General features: G+C 45.5%; 1 protein-coding gene across 2 annotated transcripts in view; it reads left to right on the top strand.

The window, feature by feature from the left end:
* Window positions 1–16,890, top strand: part of LOC133134036 (CXADR-like membrane protein) — a 59,448-nt gene extending 42,558 nt beyond the window's left edge. For both annotated transcript variants that reach the window (XM_061250400.1, XM_061250401.1), the window contains exons 2-7: window positions 6,609–6,766; window positions 9,184–9,382; window positions 11,541–11,708; window positions 13,841–13,963; window positions 15,268–15,409; window positions 16,557–16,890. In XM_061250400.1, coding sequence (XP_061106384.1) covers window positions 6,609–6,766; window positions 9,184–9,382; window positions 11,541–11,708; window positions 13,841–13,963; window positions 15,268–15,409; window positions 16,557–16,890 — 1,124 coding nt within the window. The remainder of the gene's footprint in view (window positions 1–6,608; window positions 6,767–9,183; window positions 9,383–11,540; window positions 11,709–13,840; window positions 13,964–15,267; window positions 15,410–16,556) is intronic.
* The last annotated feature ends 241 nt before the right edge of the window (window positions 16,891–17,131 follow it).

Genomic DNA, 17,131 nt, shown 5'->3' with positions numbered 1-17,131 from the left:
GAACTCTGCATCTCTAGCACTTCCACTGGAAAAAGGTTTGTCTTAACAAGTGTCTTAGTCATATAAAGAAAATTAACTCTCAAGTTAAGAATAATTGCGATGTTTTCAGTTTCTTTATGCCCGACAATTGAAGTTCCTTCCCCATTGACAAACCATGAAATGAGTCAAACTGTCTCTCCTCGTTGGCAATCTTCTTGCCTTATTTAGCAAAAAAGTAACAGTAACTTTAAGTCAAAATATAGGACTAAAATACTAACATCTTTTTGCAGTGTGAGTCCCTTTCCCACTCTGCTGTATTTCGGGCTGAGGAAAGAGCTCCAGAGCAGCTGCAGTCGCAGAGAGTGGCCCTCCTGTGGAGACACACACTGCTGCTGCATGGCTTTCATCCACACCACAGCAGCCCACCTGCCACTCCATTTGGGTCTGGGGCACTGCCTCAAAGACACATTACAGTCACTGTGCTATTGACATTATTCACTTGTGAGTCCTGAATAAAGCATAGTCTAAGTTTGCAGCTCAGCGCAGTTCTGAAGTCTTAAAATTAAATTACAGTAGATTTACTGTAAATCCCCGAAATGCTGGGTTTGTTCAGCATAGTGGCTTGTGGCATGTGTTCCGGGTAGCATTGCCAAGGTCGTGATTACACTCTGAAAGCCAGGCATGATGTCATTTAAACACTCCTTTTCAACAAACTGCTCTAGACTGTCTTGGTTATCCAAATCTAGGATTAAACTTAAATGTTGAACTAAGCATTCTTCTCTTTTTAAAAAGACATATTCAGCACCACTCCCAGAAATCTTTCAAACGTCTTTATACTGTAATTATGAAAGGACATATTGGTTGGAGGTGTATCTCACAGGTTAAAATGTCTGTCTGTTATTTGTTATCTGTTCGGACTTCATATTTTTTTGTATGGAAGATTTGGATGGAAAGAACAACGTCTGTCCATCCTGGGGGGGTGGTAGTTGGGGTAAACTGACAGCATAAATGCAACATGCAATCATTTCCAAATCAATAATACTACATCTAATAGTGAGTATCCCAGCAATCATACAGATAAAATTGCTCAACTTTGCGAGGGGAAAAAACTTGCATATTTAAAAAATTGCATATTTCTGAATAGGTTATTCACATTCGGATTCACCTCTTGTACTACTGGTAAAATTATTAAGTATTATACAGAAACACAACATAATTGAGAGAATAGGACCTCTAGTACAACTGGTAAAATGATAAAGTATTATACAGGAACACCATAATTGAGAGAATAGGACCTCTAGTACAACTGGTAAAATGATAAAGTATTATACAGGAACACCATAATTGAGAGAATAGGACCTCTAGTACAACTGGTAAAATGATGAAGTATTATACAGGAACACACCACAATGGAAAGAATGGAACCCAAGAGCACAAGTAGCATATTCAATTGGCCCAACGCTCCATGCAGGTACAGTACAACATGAACAGATGCAGAATTTAGATGCAGTAAGCGTTTTTTCGGCAGTAATGTTATAATTACTTTATGGGATGAGAAGCCTATGGTGGAATTGAAAGTTCTCATCATAAAACCAGTTTAGCAATCAAGCAACATTTCACCTTGGATTAAATCAGTCCGTTGACATGAATCTCTCTCTCTCTCTGTCTCTCTCTCTGTCTCTCTCGCTCTCTCTCTCTCTCTCTCTCTATCTCTCTCTCTCATGGTGACTCATACCCATCTGACATTTTAGGGAAAGGAATTTTTTATAGATGCTGTAATGATGTCATCTCTTATAAGAAAGTATCCTGTTCCCAATCGTGGAATTTCCGAAGGAAAGTATGATAGATCTTCCTTAAATATATCTATGGAGAGTCTCCAGAAATCTAAAATACTCTTTGCACACAAAACCTGCCTAGTGTCGTTGAAAACATACACTTATCCTGAAGCAGTATCGAAAAAAGCACAGAAGAAGAACAATAAGAAGGTTTTCTGTCTCCTCAGGGAATGAGTCTCTGATATTTCGTAGTCTAAGGTGGAGGAATCCTTACCGCGGAAGGCTGGATGTCTAGCTAGCAACTTCAGTGGATTTTGGGTGGGACTGGTTCTGTCAAATTACAGCCTCAAGCCTCCTGCCAAATTGCATAGGCTTTCCCTTCACCTGAAGGGAAATATTCATAACTTCAACAACACAACACAACCAAAATACACAAATGAATGAGTGTACTGACGGGGCTCACAGTTTGCCAAGCCAATTAAAAAGATTTACTACTTCGGAAGTAGTAATTAAAAAGCATCCACCGATGCAAATCGGCTCTCTTGGATAACAGGGTTGCGTTTGTACTGTCAGCTCTTGCCTCCATCTTGAGTCCTCGGAGAAGCATAGGATCTTCAGTCCCGTCAGGCCACTGATACAATGGAGGCTGGGTTTGGAAACATGGTCCGAGTGCGTCTGCCTTTCCTCACTAGGTGCAAATCGATGCAGTCAAAAACGGTAAAATACAAAGCCAAAGGGAAAAGGTCATACAGTAACCAAGTAAGTTTGGTGACAGTGAATTTTCAGGCAACTTATTTTTTTTAGTGTAGACCGGGGTCTTTGAATAATTCAGCGTTCTTCCTTAATTTGCCATGTTTGCGCTCTGAAAACAAGCCCAGTCTGCTGGAGGCTGGCGGTTTATGTATGTTGTTTCTCCACAAATGGAAATCCGAAAAACTCGGCGAGCTCAGTAGCAAAGTAAATATTTATCACCGTACCTCAGGCCATCTTGAGTAATACCGCCTCTCTTATTTTTTATTGTTTGCTTGATGACCCTAGCAAGCAGGGTACAGTATAAAGCTCAATACTGTGCCAACAACTGCGTCTGGGCTTTTTGTACACAGAGCAGCAGGGCCTTCCTTTACCGCCGGGCCCAACACCTTGCTGTCTGTTGCTTAGCTGTGCTATGAAAGCATAATGCGTGCCATATTTCATTCTGAGACCTTTCTAAGACCAGCGCTGAGCGTGATTGATTTACCCTGTCTGTAATAAATAGACTGCATACGGTATTGCAGCACACACACACACATACACACACACACACACACAGTCATTTGCATAGCGCATCAGCTTGCATGGCACATACGTGCAATGCGCTCTTTGTGAAATATGGATGAGTGGCACCCGAATGCAAATCCCGTCCTGACCAATGTAGCCGACTGTCACATGGCTTACTGTCTGCGGGCCTGCTGTCTGTAGGATCACGGGACGGCGGTCTACTTCTGCGTCCATAAACGGCGCCGCTTGCGTTGACATTTCGATGATAACGGGGATAATGATAATTTCTCAGCTGCTGAGAGTTTCAGATCCGGAGTTTTTCCTCGCTGTTTGCGGAGCCTCGGAGCTGGCTCTCTCTCTGGGACGCGTGGTGTGACTTTGGGGCGTCTTGAAGGGCAAGTGGCCTTCGCCTCCTACCGGCTGTGCTATAATAAGATTGCAGAAGTCTGCTGGGAGCAGAATTTACTGGAGCACAACTCCCCCTAGGGCATTTTCATAGAAACTGGTGGCAGCACTCGCTTAAATGAGCGCCGTCTCCCAGCCAAGCTGTTTCGGTTCGCCCGTGTTAATTACTCTGCGTTTCCCCCTCCTTCGAAACGCTCCCGGCAGGGCCAAAAACCACAGTCTGCTGTCAATGGCGATCCAGGCGGGCAGGACGGAGAGGAATGCCGGAGCTTTCTGGAGCCGTTGGGTCATTAACATAGCTTCTTTATCGTGATTGTGACGTTCTGCAGTTCCCAGGCTCAAGTGGACTCCTTAACTCCGAATTTGAACAGCGCTCCAGACTCGCCGGCATTCGAGACAAGATGCAGCCTGGAAGGTCTTAAAGCTCCCCCAAATTTCCCAGCTTAAAGTCTTTTCTGGAAGCGGTGTTCCTACCTTTAATTTCTGAGATGAAATGTGTTAACCTCTCAGCCTGAATCTGTGAAAGCGAGACTCGAGCTGGAGTGGTTTGTAATCTCCTCTGTGTAAACCCAGTGTTAGTTTGAAAAGGAGATTTGCACTGGGAAGTCAATCGGAAGGACTCCGGGTGATCAAAGCCGACCATGAAAAGGTCAATATGGACTTGGATGTGAGTATAGCCCGAAGTCACGCATCGCGCTTGTGTTAATGCAGCTCTGTCGTTGAGGGGGGATTCTCACCCCAGGCACACAAGAACGAATTCGCAGTCAACACGTCCAAGCGATTTGTTCTGAAAAGAGCAAATTTATTCCTTCAGATTGTATTTTCAGCAGATATTAAAAATCAAGTCCTTTTTTTCACTGCGGTCATTTTAACTTATAAATTGTCATGAGCTTTATGGAGTGAGTTGGCCTACTTTCCTCAATTGTTGTGTGCTGTCCATCTAATACAAATCCATATTATCCCATCCTAAGAATCAGCCATCTGAGGGTTTCTCCCATAATGGCATGAAGTAGGACCCCATAATCTGTTTAACCACTTTTACAACTTAAAGACATTATTCAGTTTAGTGAATTCTTCATAATGAAATTGATCTTAAAGTATGTATTCCAAAAAAATGAATTGAATTGTAATTTTCAGACCAAAGTTTTTTTTCCGTCCACTTCCTGGAAAATTGTACCAGTATGTCCGTTCCCCTCCGATCAATATCCTTTCACACTGGGGCACACATCCCCATTTGACGTCACCACCTCATTTGACGTAGATCAAATCGACTCCCCACCTTTCATATCCCCCAAAATCCCCCGAAAGATCTGTATACGTCATATCGCTGAAGCTAGTGCTGCTCTAACGTCCGTTCCGGCTCGTCTTTAAGCACGGCGGCAGTGGCAGGCTGACCCCAAGGCCTTCGTTTCGGCCTCCTGAGAAACACGGGTTTGGTGCGGTGTTCCCCTTCGCGCTGACAGGGCTACGCTATCAGGCCACGGGCGGCGACGGTTCGCACTGCGTATTCCGCTTCCCAGTCCGCTTCTCCGGCCCGGCGTGCCAACACCGGCTCCGTCTCCGAAACTAATCAGGGATGGCAGCTACAGCCGGGCGGGCCTCCCGAGTTCGGAGCACTTAACACTCCGGGCACCTCCGCAAGATCCCAGGCAGTATCGGCAAGCGTAAAGACAAATGACTCTACACTGCCGCATTAATAGGTAATGAACAGGAGTATCTCTCGGGTGCGTGTGGCGGGGAGGGGGGTTCTGGTTCGGACGGGATACGTTAGGGCTGCAGCTATATTTTTTGCTGAGCTGTGAGTTCTGTCGGACAATTGCTTCCTACCTCTGAAAATGAAGGGCAAGTTTTAACTCCTGCGTTGCCGCGTTCGTACCAGAGCTCTTTTTCCTCAGGCGATATCCTGAGGTTGTCGGCAGAGTGTTAAAAGCGCAACACGGTCACGACAATGTGGATTCACGTCCTTGATGGATACAGGTCACTGATGAATTTGGACGCTATCTGAAATTGAGGAGCAGCAGTGTGACAGTGATTAGGGAAGCGTATTTGCAACTCCAAAGTTGTAAGCGCATTGTTCACTTGCGCATACATAACTAGCCGTATAAGTGGATTGTACGTAAAAAGGAATGAAATCCGCGTGCGTCACTCTGGGTACGTCACTCTGGATAAGAGCCTCTGTTAAATGCCTAAACTGCAAAATGGGGAGGGGGTCAATTTGTGCTAATAAGCAGCTTCCAGTGACCCAAGAACAGGGACAGAGAAAGAGTGATTAAATCCCCCCCGGGTGCCAGCTGGCTAGCTCTTTTAGCACTGCAGAGCCTTCTTTTTTTTAATCCCACATCTGAAGTTTTGCCAAGTGACGGCGGGTACCTGAAAGAGCGCTAGTAGGAGTTTGCGGTTCAGTTCAGGGACGCAGAGAGAGAGAGACAGGGTCTCCTGCAAGCGTACGGACGGACGCCGCGTTTCCAGGGTTACCTAGGCTGTGCTGCAAAATGCCGCTTAAAATTAAATAAGATATACTGGTATGCCTATTCAGCACACAACCGCCCCCTGCTCAGATACCAGATGTGATTCTGCTGGGAGATCTCGCTGCTATTTAGTCACCCAGCCTATTTCTAATTTCAATGAGCATAAACTGACAAACAGAGAAGGGAGGAGTGTTGTGTATATTCTAGCCTTACAACCATCTGCTCTGCTGCCAAAAAGTCAATTATACTCATTTATATCACATACACATTTGCGCAAACACATACAGTGCAGTCTGTAAGTATTTGGACAGTGGTACAATTTCTGTTGTTTTGGCTCTGTACTCCAGCACATTGGATTTGAAATGAAGCCATTAATATGATCGTAATTTACCTTATTTACCCTATTACCAAAGGCCTATTTACATCCATATTGGGCAATCCATGTAGGAATTACATCCCTTTTTATATGTAGTCCCTCCATTTTAGGGGACCAGAAGTAACTTGCAGAGTTTTCTGCAACAAAGCCCAGTGAGACCTACAGAATTTACCATAGCTTTTTTGTTTGTTAATCACATCTTGCTTCTTCTGATGTATACTTACACCTCCCTCAAATATTCGACGAGCCCATGGAGCCATGCCGCATCGCCCCCCACTCGTGAGCTCAGCCACCCAGGCATCGTGATACCAGCTCCCTAAACATCCTGGTTCTGGTTCCTCCCTGCAGTTCTGCTGGGCCAGATGAGCGTGGGCGCCCAGACGGAGATGAAGAAGGTCGTCGGGGACAACGCCACGTTGCCGTGCCACCACCAGTTCTGGCAGGCGGAGGACACAAACCTGGACATCGAGTGGCTGCTGCAGAAGCCCAACTCCAAGCAGAGAGTGGTGAGAGAACATCCCAGAGAGAATATAACATAACATAACATAATATACTGACGAACAAGCCATTCAGCCCAACAATGTTAGTTTATCTATCTAGTTTGCCTAAAATCTAGATAGCATCTAGCACTGGTCTTGAAAACAGTTTCTGCCTCCATAAGATTGTATATTTGTAATATAATTTGGTACTATATTCCATTCCTATAAGGCATCTTCCAAACCACTGCTTTCATCAAATGCTAGGAATGTAAGCAAGTAATTTGCTTGCACTGGGTAGCTTGCATTCTGCGGTTGTTCTTCCTTGTTTGGCCAACCACATTGATAAACACTTTTTTGAGAGAGGAGTTTCACAGCTGTAGCTAATAAAAGCACCTCCGGAAAGATGTCTGTGATTACAGTGTTTTATAGCAAGCTATCAAAGGCTTAACCAATAGATTAAGTTAAGAGGTTGACTAAATCCATGTGTTACTTTGGCAACTTCTCTGGTGCTAGCTAGCACATTTACTGTGAGGACCTTTGTCTGCTTGTTGTTAGCCGGCCCGGCTACATGGTCCCCATCCACATTTAACACTCTACAACTCATATTCAAGAGATTTTGGTTTTCTTATGATGGTCCTGGAAATCTTACTTTATTAATCCATACCACCAGGGGCAGTATTCAATTTGTTCACCTCCCCAGTTTTCTGTTATGGTAACAGAAAAATGCCATTTTGTCCACAGCAAATCAAAATGTTAAATCTGCCTGAACAAAGTGATAATATGATGGGGATGGGATATTTTGGATAAAATAATTGAGTCCTTTACTAACTGATTACTGTACTTCTGAAATGATTAGATTTACACATTTTTATTTCCCTATTTCTAGCTCTAGCTATATTGGTCTCGTTTGAAACAAACAAGTGACATTTGGCATCAAATGAAGAGCTATTATGTAATGTATCCATTGGTTTATTTGGATTTGGCTTTTATTTAACATGGTTCTTGTCACTAACCATCCATGCCAAAAAACGTCAAAACGTATTCATCCAGTCTCATTCTTTCTATTTTTCTAAATGTTCTTGCTGTCTTTAAGGTATAAAACGGCTTCTGAAAATTGGCTTTGTCATCCATGAAGAGCCCCAATGGGTGGGTTGTTTGTTGTTGTTACACTGAGCAGTTTCACGCTCATAACAAGGTCCCAGACTTCACTTCCAACATCTTAATCACTCCATCGCTCTGTTCTGCCATACCTCCGTTTGGCCAGAAAACAAACAGCTTTTCCCACGCCGTGTTTTCCTGTGTAATGTCGAGGCTTTGCTGTAAGTCTTGACCCCGTCACATAAAAAGGACAACGTCACCTTCTCGTTGAAAGTCAATCTTCAAACCCAGTTTTAACATAGCAAGAAGGAAGGAAATGGAAGTGGAATGGGAGCATCAATTTTAATATTTAAGCAGGAGATTACACCGACGGCTCCATTAATTAAAATCAAACATTTGAAAAATTGATAGGGAACCCAGTAGTGCACGTGGCGGAATGAATAAATGATTATTTTGTCTGGAAAGAATTTGTATTCAACATAGCCGAGCATCTGCGGAGGTGGTGGGAATGTGTGGAGACCACCATAGTGGTCCTCTAGGATACCTCTGGGCCATCTAACAAATGCAAATATGGCGGGTAGAGCTTCTCCCAAACTTAGAAAAAGTGACAGAGGATGAGAGGGAGTTCTGATGCGTACACAGGCACGAACACACAATAGCACGAACATACACCAGACCTGGGTCAATTATGTCAATTATGTTATTGGATTCAAATACATTTGCTTCGATTGGCTTGTTTGGTGTATTAAAACCTATTAAGAACACTCTCAAAAAGTGCAAACCCTGGCTTCTGTTCCTCTCAGTTGGCTCAGTTGTGCCAGGCAAGATCAATTGATCACAGAAAAGTACTTGAACCCAAAACAGGTGCATAATTGACCCAGGTCTGACACGCCCTCACTTCCACAAACATACACAACTATATCCCCGGTAGTCTCCATGCCCCCTCTTCATGGACATGTAAACACACTAGGGTCCCCTGTTAGATAGGTAGACAAGTGTACTTACACACACACACACACACACACACATATCTATGTCGCCTATGGTTTCTATACCCCCTCTTTGTGGACGGGTAATCACACTGTGGTCCCCTGTTGGATAGGTAGACAAGTGCACTTCCATATACACACTCTCACACACACACACACACACACACACACACACACACGCAGCACCTGAGCCTCAGGCCAGCACAAGGCTAACGTAGCACGACAGTAGCATTTAGCTGCGCCCACCGCAGCTCTCCCTCCTGCGCGTTCATGACAGGAGACGGCAGGGGAGCGCAGCGCTGCCTCCGGGCCTGCAGGGGGAGACATAACACCACACCGCTCTTCTCCCCCCCCCAGGTCTTCACCTACTTCGGGGCCAGGGTGTACGACCCCAGCGGGTACGACCCCGGCCGGCTGGCCTTCGCGGGAGACTACATGAAAGGGGACGCCTCGCTGCTCATCAACGACCTCATGCTGACGGACTCCGGGGAGTACAGCTGCAAGGTGAAGACCCGGGGGAAGTACCAGTGGGCCTCCGTCAACCTCATAGTCCTGGGTGAGTCTGAGACCGGCAGCTCCGCTCCGCTCCGTACGGAAAGGGGCTGTAGAACTGGGTTATTTATTATTATTCCTTTATTTAAACAGGTGGTCTCGGTGAGATCAAGATATCTTTTTCAAGAGAGACCGGTTACAAGAAAACTGTTTTAAAAAAAGAATTGGCAAAGATACATCTCAAACAAAGTCAAAGTTATGATCACACCTATAATTGTGGGATTAACCCTGTGTGAGCTATGTGTCTTGTCTGTGTGTACTGGTACTTGAAAGCAATTGAGTTCTAGTACACTGACATAGAATTTTTTTTTTTTTAAATTTAAAATTCCTCTTCAAAGTGTTAATGGCACAATCCATTCACCATAAATCACCTATTTTAAAATTCTTAGATTTTGTTGCTAGGTGCTTGTACTTAACATGCTTCCTGTATGTATTTTATCACAGTTATTTATATGTCACCATGTTAAAAATTGCATGGTGAAGTGACAGAGGCTTACAGTATGTCACAAAATGGTGGACAAAAATAACGTTGAAGGAACATGTGCCGAATTTACAGGTAAAATATTTCAGCTCTGAAACATAGTACATATTTTATAACATGTCTATAAAATATGTACTACAGTATTTTGTATGTGTATGTGTGTGTGTGTGTGTGTGTTGGTGAGCGTGTAGGTGTTCTAAATGATTTAACTGAAGTACTTGGGACATCCACTTTCTCCATCATAGTTGTGAGAATTCCATTATTCCCCTGCTGTTGCAGTCAGGGCATCGGAGGGAAAGATGCCATAGATTTCCTTTTCCCTTGAGGCCAAACGGCTATAACTTGACAAAGCCACCAAACATTTTATCTCAGGTGGGTTTTTTTTCCTTCTCTTTCACAGAGAAGTACAAAACATTCCCCACGTGCACTGAGAAGCCGGTCAGTAAATTGTTGAGCGCTAACAGCCGTCAGGCAGGAAATGTAGGAGCATTTAGAGAATTTGAATATGACGCACGTTTACCACAGCAGCCGTTTAAAAAGGACGCAGGCGAGTTAGCGCAGTCGTCAGTTGGATGTTTGAACCCCACCTTTGTTATTCCTTCTCGCCGTCGTTCTCTTTCCCGCATGAAGACATTTTAGCAGACGCACGCATATATTTGTGCAAATTGCCCATAGCTTTGCAATGACACGTTGGGTTCTCAAAGACGAACATTAGCATTTGTCTTGTTCAACACAAACATAATGACCTGGCAGTGGAGCCGAAGGCTGCTGTGTGGAGCCCTGTAAGTGCTTCTGACAGAGCTACAAGATGTAAGAGTTCCCTGCCTCCCTCAGTCCAGTAATTGTTCTTTTACTGAACGTTAGGGCAGACTTTCTACCCTTCAGCAAAAATGAGAGAAGCAGATGTTCAATAGGTGTGTGTGTGTGTGTGTGTGTGTGTGTGTCTGTGTGTTTATGGATGTGTGTGTGTGTGTGTGTGTGTGTGTGTGTGTGTGTGTGTGTGTCGAACAGGTGCCTGTGACTGCAGGAGTGTGTGTGCTGACTACACATCAGACGGGTGGGGCGTGAGGAGAACAATGTAGTCTAAGTTTAGACTACTAAGGGACTACAGAGCAACAAAAACTGCCACTTTCACATTGACACTATCACAGATGTGTTGATGATTGTGCGTCGTGTTTATTAGATAAATGTTATAGATCAGTGATTCTGAATCCTGGTCTGGGAGAGCCACGGGGTCTGCTGCTTCTTGTTTGGCCTTAAGATCAGTAACTGATTCAGACCCAAGAAACCAGAGGACCTGCGTTAGCTGTGTAATCAACTGCTTTACTGCTCGATTCCTGTGCTCATCAAGAGTAACAACAAAATCAGCAGGCTCTGTGTCTCTCCAGGACCAGATGGAGATGAATAGATTAGTATTTACTCACTCCTTGTCCAGGAGAGCCGCAGTGTGTGCTGCTTTTTGTTTTCACCTTAATAGCAGCATCCAATTCAGACCCAAGAAACCAGGTGAGGTGAGTTAAATGTGTAATTAACTCCTTTAATTGATCAATTAAATGCAGAGTAACAACAAAAGCCAGCACACCCTGCGGCTCTCCAGGACCAGGAGTGAGGACCACTGGTACACAGTAGAGATGGATGGATGAATGTATAGATGGATAAACAAACACGTATGTTTCTCCAGTCAAGCCCTCCAAGCCCCGGTGCTGGATGGAGGGTCGTCTCCTGGAGGGCAGTGACGTGAAGCTGAGCTGCCGGTCCGCTGATGGGTCCGATCCCATCCAGTACAAGTGGGAGCGGGTTCTGGACAAGGGTCGCCTCATGGGCAGACTGCCGCCCCTGGCACTCATCGGTGAGAAGCTTCCCTGCGCCTTCGTCTCCCTTCATCATCCTCCCATCAACACTATGGCCACAACAAGCGGGTTTACATGCGGATCAAGTGCATTGCAATTCCCGTTATCCCTGCTGAAAAGAATAGCTCAAGCATGGTTTTGAAACAGCTGGTAGTTGGTTGACTCCAGCTTGTCATGGTTTAGCTGGTTGACCAATTCCGATCAGCTCCCTGCTTGACATGGTTGACAGCTCAAACTATGTTTTGGAATAGCTGGAAGCCGGTCGACCAGCTTATACCCAGCTAGAACAGTTTATGATCAGCTCGATTTTCAAGCAGGACCAGCTAGCATAGCTGGATTTTACAGCAGGGATTGATCAATTCCCTGAACTGAATGAACTGAATTTTAATCTAACTCTGCAACTCCACAATCTGCACACTTATGACACATCGTGAAATGCATCATCAATGCCCACAGTTCAGTTACATATAAAAAATAGCACTCAAACTGCACCCATCAACTAGCCCTTTCTCCCGCTGAATACAGCCACACTTACCCTTGAAGTGCCCTGCGTAATGGTGACATTTCAAACGCAATGAAATACCTTTTACTCATTTCTTTTCATTTTAAGTCAAAGGTCAGTCTTGATCGATAACGATTGCTGGAGTGCGCACTCGGATAAAGAGCGAAGGGATCTACTGTGTCTACACATTTCAGTAAACGTGTGGTAGTCTGATACATTTCATGAAAGGTACTGTATCAGATGCATTTAGCAAAGGAGTCTGGGATTATTTTATAATTCAGGTAGAGGCTCTGCTAGGATAAAGGGTTTGGTTCATGCTAAATGTACAGTGTAGTACAAATACAATGGAAGCACTAGTACTGCAGTAATGTCTGTTCTCAAAAACAAAACACGCGAAATATTCCATTCATACAAGGTTCATACTGTCATTTTGTTCAGCCAGTCATGTCATTTTATTTTGCGGTGTATTGCCACTCTGTCATGTTCCGTATTATCAGTATTAAACATCGTCCCACTTGAATTTAGCATCCGGAGTGAACAGCCGCGGCTAACGCTAAAGAATTAACAGCCTCTGAGAAACAACACTTGCCCGGGCCCCGTTTCACTGGGCGATAAATCAAGCCAGCGCCGCGTGTCGTTAATCTCGTTTATCTAAGCGCTGTAGGAAAACATGTAATATATAATAACAGGTGCCTGGCAGCAGTGAAGAGAAGATGACGCTGTGTGCCATACTGTACTCTTTCGATGTTAACACTGTTAGCACGTGTAGGACGGGAGCTAGCCTGTCTCGTATTAGTCAGCTCGGATGGTCTGTGTATCAGAGGCTGTGGAGAACACTTGTCACTTCATCTCCTCGGCAGAAAGGGCGTGATGCGCGACACATCACACGTCTTACACTGGCTGCTGACAGCATGGTCAGGTTAATCATCTTGAGGACTTACCTGCCAGCAGCTAACTCTCTAAGCTGCTAGACCTTGTCTAGTTCATCGTGTCTAGCTTGGCGTGTTAAACATGGAGACCTGGCCCGCAGGTGGCGGATGTTACTGACTGAGGTGTAACGGCACTAGGGTTGCCAGATTTAGCTTATCACAAGCAAGATGGGGGGCCTCAACAAATAATTTTAAAAACAGAAATTCCTGTTTAAAATCTGGCAACCCTAGTGTAACCGCCAGCATTGTAGCATTAGCGGTTAGCCAACTGGGTTAATGACGCAGGTCCGATTCTCAGGTGGGGAACGTCCATTGCTCCCTTGAGTAAGGCACTTATCCTGTAATACTTCAGTAAATGACCAGCTGCAGAAATGAAAAGCAAGCTGTGAAAGTTTCTCTTGGATAATAGGATATGCTTCATGCCTAAGTATACTTTTTACTTTGTTGCTAGTTGTTGCTGACACAAGTTTTGACCTTTTCATTTTGGCAATACAGATGAGTTTTCCTGAAAATCTGACACATATTGTGTTTGAAATGACTTAACTGAACAGATTTTTTTGTTGTTGTTGTTTACCAGATTTGAAGAACCAATACAAATGAGCTTTCCCGTATTGTAATGTCAAATTGTTTTGTTGTTGTTTACAGATAAGCTTTCCCAAAAATAGTATATTGTGATGTCTCTTTCTTTGCTGTATGCCAGATTTGAAGAACCCTGAGATCGTCACCCTCAGGAACCTGACTCACGATAGCGCGGGCGTCTACAAGTGCACGGCGAGCAACGACGTGGGCGAGGAGAGCTGCATCATCGAGGTCACCATGCACTGTGAGCGTCCGACCCCTGAACCCGCGCTGTGCCCGCCGTGGCACTGACCCCGCAGCGAGGCTGCACGCACACGCACGCCTGACCTGGGTCCATTACATCACTGTTCAATAGATCTCACCTGGTGCAGTTGAGCCAAGCAAGAGGAGCAGAAGGCCAGGGTTTGCACTTTTTGGGAGTATTTGATTGGTTCCAATACACCAGACAAGCTCATTAAAGTGAAGAAATTAATCAGAAACAATTACGTAATTGACCCAGGTCTGACTCACACACACACACACACACACACACACACAAACTGCATCAGCGCATTGATGTGTGTGTGGCAGTAGTATGACCGGGAAGGCACTGACCCTCCATTTTCATAGCAGCCCAGCACAACTTCACACACACACACACACACATAAACACGCACACAACACACACACACACACACACACACACACACATAAACACGCACACACACATACTGCACCAACACATTTACATTTGCAAGGCATTACTGCGATCGCAATGGTACGGACCACTCCATTTTCAAAACCCCACAGCGCAGCTACACACACACACACACACACACACACACACACTGCACCAACGCATTTACCGCTGTTTTTACCCGTGCACCACATGCTCCAGTAATTCCGACATAATGCATTCTCATCCCTTTATTTAAGGTTTAAACCATGGAGGGGACTCTCTGCAGATCCCGTAATCTTGCTGACGATTCGCTGACTAGGGCGCACTTCAATTTGGGCAATGATTGATTTGACGGGAGCATTCGCCTCACTTTCCGTGTGGTTTTTTTGAGGGGAAATGGCAGTGCGTGCACGCAGCACAATTTGCAGGTCCCCATTTTATTTCGTTTCTCGGTTCAGCGCTGGCCCTCCGTTGGCCCTCAGCAGTCAGCTGTGAAATCGGATTGGAATACCGTATATCACATTCGAAACAAAATGGGTAAATAAAGAAGAAATAAAAAAAGCAAATGAAGAGTGAATAAGCGGAGGGGCCGCGGCGGGAATGGAAGCCGGCGCGCAAACCGCGCGGTGATTTACGGCGTGCCTCCGGGCTTTTCCCATGATGCCGAGAGGAACGGCTGACGTTGGTCATAGGGGCAGAAGTGGATTTACGCCACGGCGTATGAAGGACAGAAACAGAACATGCGTGCCCATGCGTGATCTTTGTGCGCTTGTATGTATATGCGCATGTGTTGGATGAGTGTGTGTGTGTGTGTGTCTGTGAATATCTATTTGTGTACATTTCTATTTGCATGTGTGCGTGTGTTAATGTGTTCACGCCCTTCCGCGCAGATGTCCGTGGAGTGGGCGTGGTGGCGGGTGCCGTGGTGGGCGTGTCCTTCGGGGTCCTCCTCATCATCCTCATCGTGTGGCTCGTCCTTCGCAAGAAGGAGAAGAAGAAGTACGAGGAAGAGGAGACGCCCAATGAGATCAGGTCAGCTTTCCACTCTCTGCATCTGCCCAATCAATCTGCCCCCAGCAGATATCCTTTCAACCAATCAGCACCCACAACCAACAGACTCTGCCTACCACAGCTCCCAGCATGCATCACTCCCAGTGTGCTGTATTATTAATCATAGATGCTGATGATTGTTACTTGTTAAATCTAACTATTTGTTTTATTTAGTTACTTAATTTCTGCATTATTTTTGTTATTTTTCTGCAGCATATGCATATTTGAGAGTGTCAGAATGAATAATGTAGCTTTGGAGGATGATTGAGTATCAATTATGCAGATTTTCGGTTGGGAGTGTTGTGGTTAGGAGGAGTACAGAAGAAAATAGTGATATTTTCCCCTTGTTTATAGGAGCTTCACAGAAATATATAGTGTACTCGCTGAGGCTTAACGTTCCCCTTTTCGATGTTGATGGAAGGCAACCGTGTGTTGTGTTAAATAACAGTAACAGATGATGTTGCGGTGGATTATGACATCAGTCCCGTTTCCCGGCACGCAAACCGTGGGAGGAACTGAGGACAGCTGTGCGCCTCCATTTTAACTCATGCCTTGAGGGAGAGTAGGATCTTTGCAGTATCCCCGTTATCAATGCACGCTTATTTTAATCACACGAGAGATAACAGAGCACGGGGCGGACGTGTGGGTCATCCTCACTGAGACGCTGTTCCAGTGTGCGACGCTACCCCCGGGTCTGGTTCCCCAATACAATCACGAGAGGGAGAGCGTGCTTGTCACACGCGTTCTCCTGAAATATGGAGCGGGTTGCAGCTGGCTTACACACTGAGTCTATCTTAACTTGGGTGACCGGATTCCCTTGAGGACCGTGTATACAGTGCAGTGAGAACCTGTAATAATGGCAAGTAGAATCAGAAAATATGATACGACTAAAACACGTAAAATCTGTATTCATAAATGTATCAAATCACTGTAGTGTGGTTCAAACTATGCTGGCCTGGACTACCAGTCACTGTTATCCTCGTTTTTACAGTGTTTACTGATTATTCATCTGTGTTAGTGTATAAATGGATTGCTGCGCACAATATTTACAAATGTTTTCATCCTGCCGATGGAGCGTCTCGGGCAGGAATCTGAACGCTGCTCTCTGTCTCTCCCCCTCCCCCCTCAGAGAGGACGCGGAGGCCCCCAAGGCCAAGCTGGTGAAGCCCAACTCCCTCTCCTCCTCCCGGTCCGGGAGCTCCCGCTCGGGAACCTCCTCCACGCAGTCCATGGTGCACACCAGCGCCCCCCGCGGGCCCCGGCCCCGCCCGCCCGCCCCGGCCGCGCTCAAGGAGAACGGGCAGCCCCCCGGCTTCCCCCAGACCCCCCCGGCCTACACGCAGGTGGCCCCCAAGACCCCCGAGCCCGCAGGAACCCCAAAACTCAGCCCCGGGAACCTGACCAGGATGGGGGCCACGCCCGTCATGATCCCAGCCCAGACCAAGGCCTTCCAGACTGTGTAGGGACCCCCCCCCCCTCCCCCCCGGAATGACCCTCAACAGAGGGGGGCTGGTTAAAAAATATCAAAAAGAATAAAATCACCGTGTTCCTGTCCTGATTGAAACAGCCTCTTTACAAAAAAATAAGAAAAAATACTAAAATAAAAAAGCAAAACTGCAACTGCAAAGCAAGCGAATAATAACGGATATGACTAAAGGAATCAATAGCAAAACAAAAACGTTGAATGAATGCTTATTAAAATGG

The sequence above is a fragment of the Conger conger genome, chromosome 7 (assembly GCF_963514075.1).
Source record: "Conger conger chromosome 7, fConCon1.1, whole genome shotgun sequence".
Taxonomy (NCBI): Eukaryota; Metazoa; Chordata; class Actinopteri; order Anguilliformes; family Congridae; genus Conger; species Conger conger.
The sequence above is the reverse complement of the archived record's forward strand: the minus strand, read 5'-3'. Positions and strand labels throughout refer to the sequence as shown.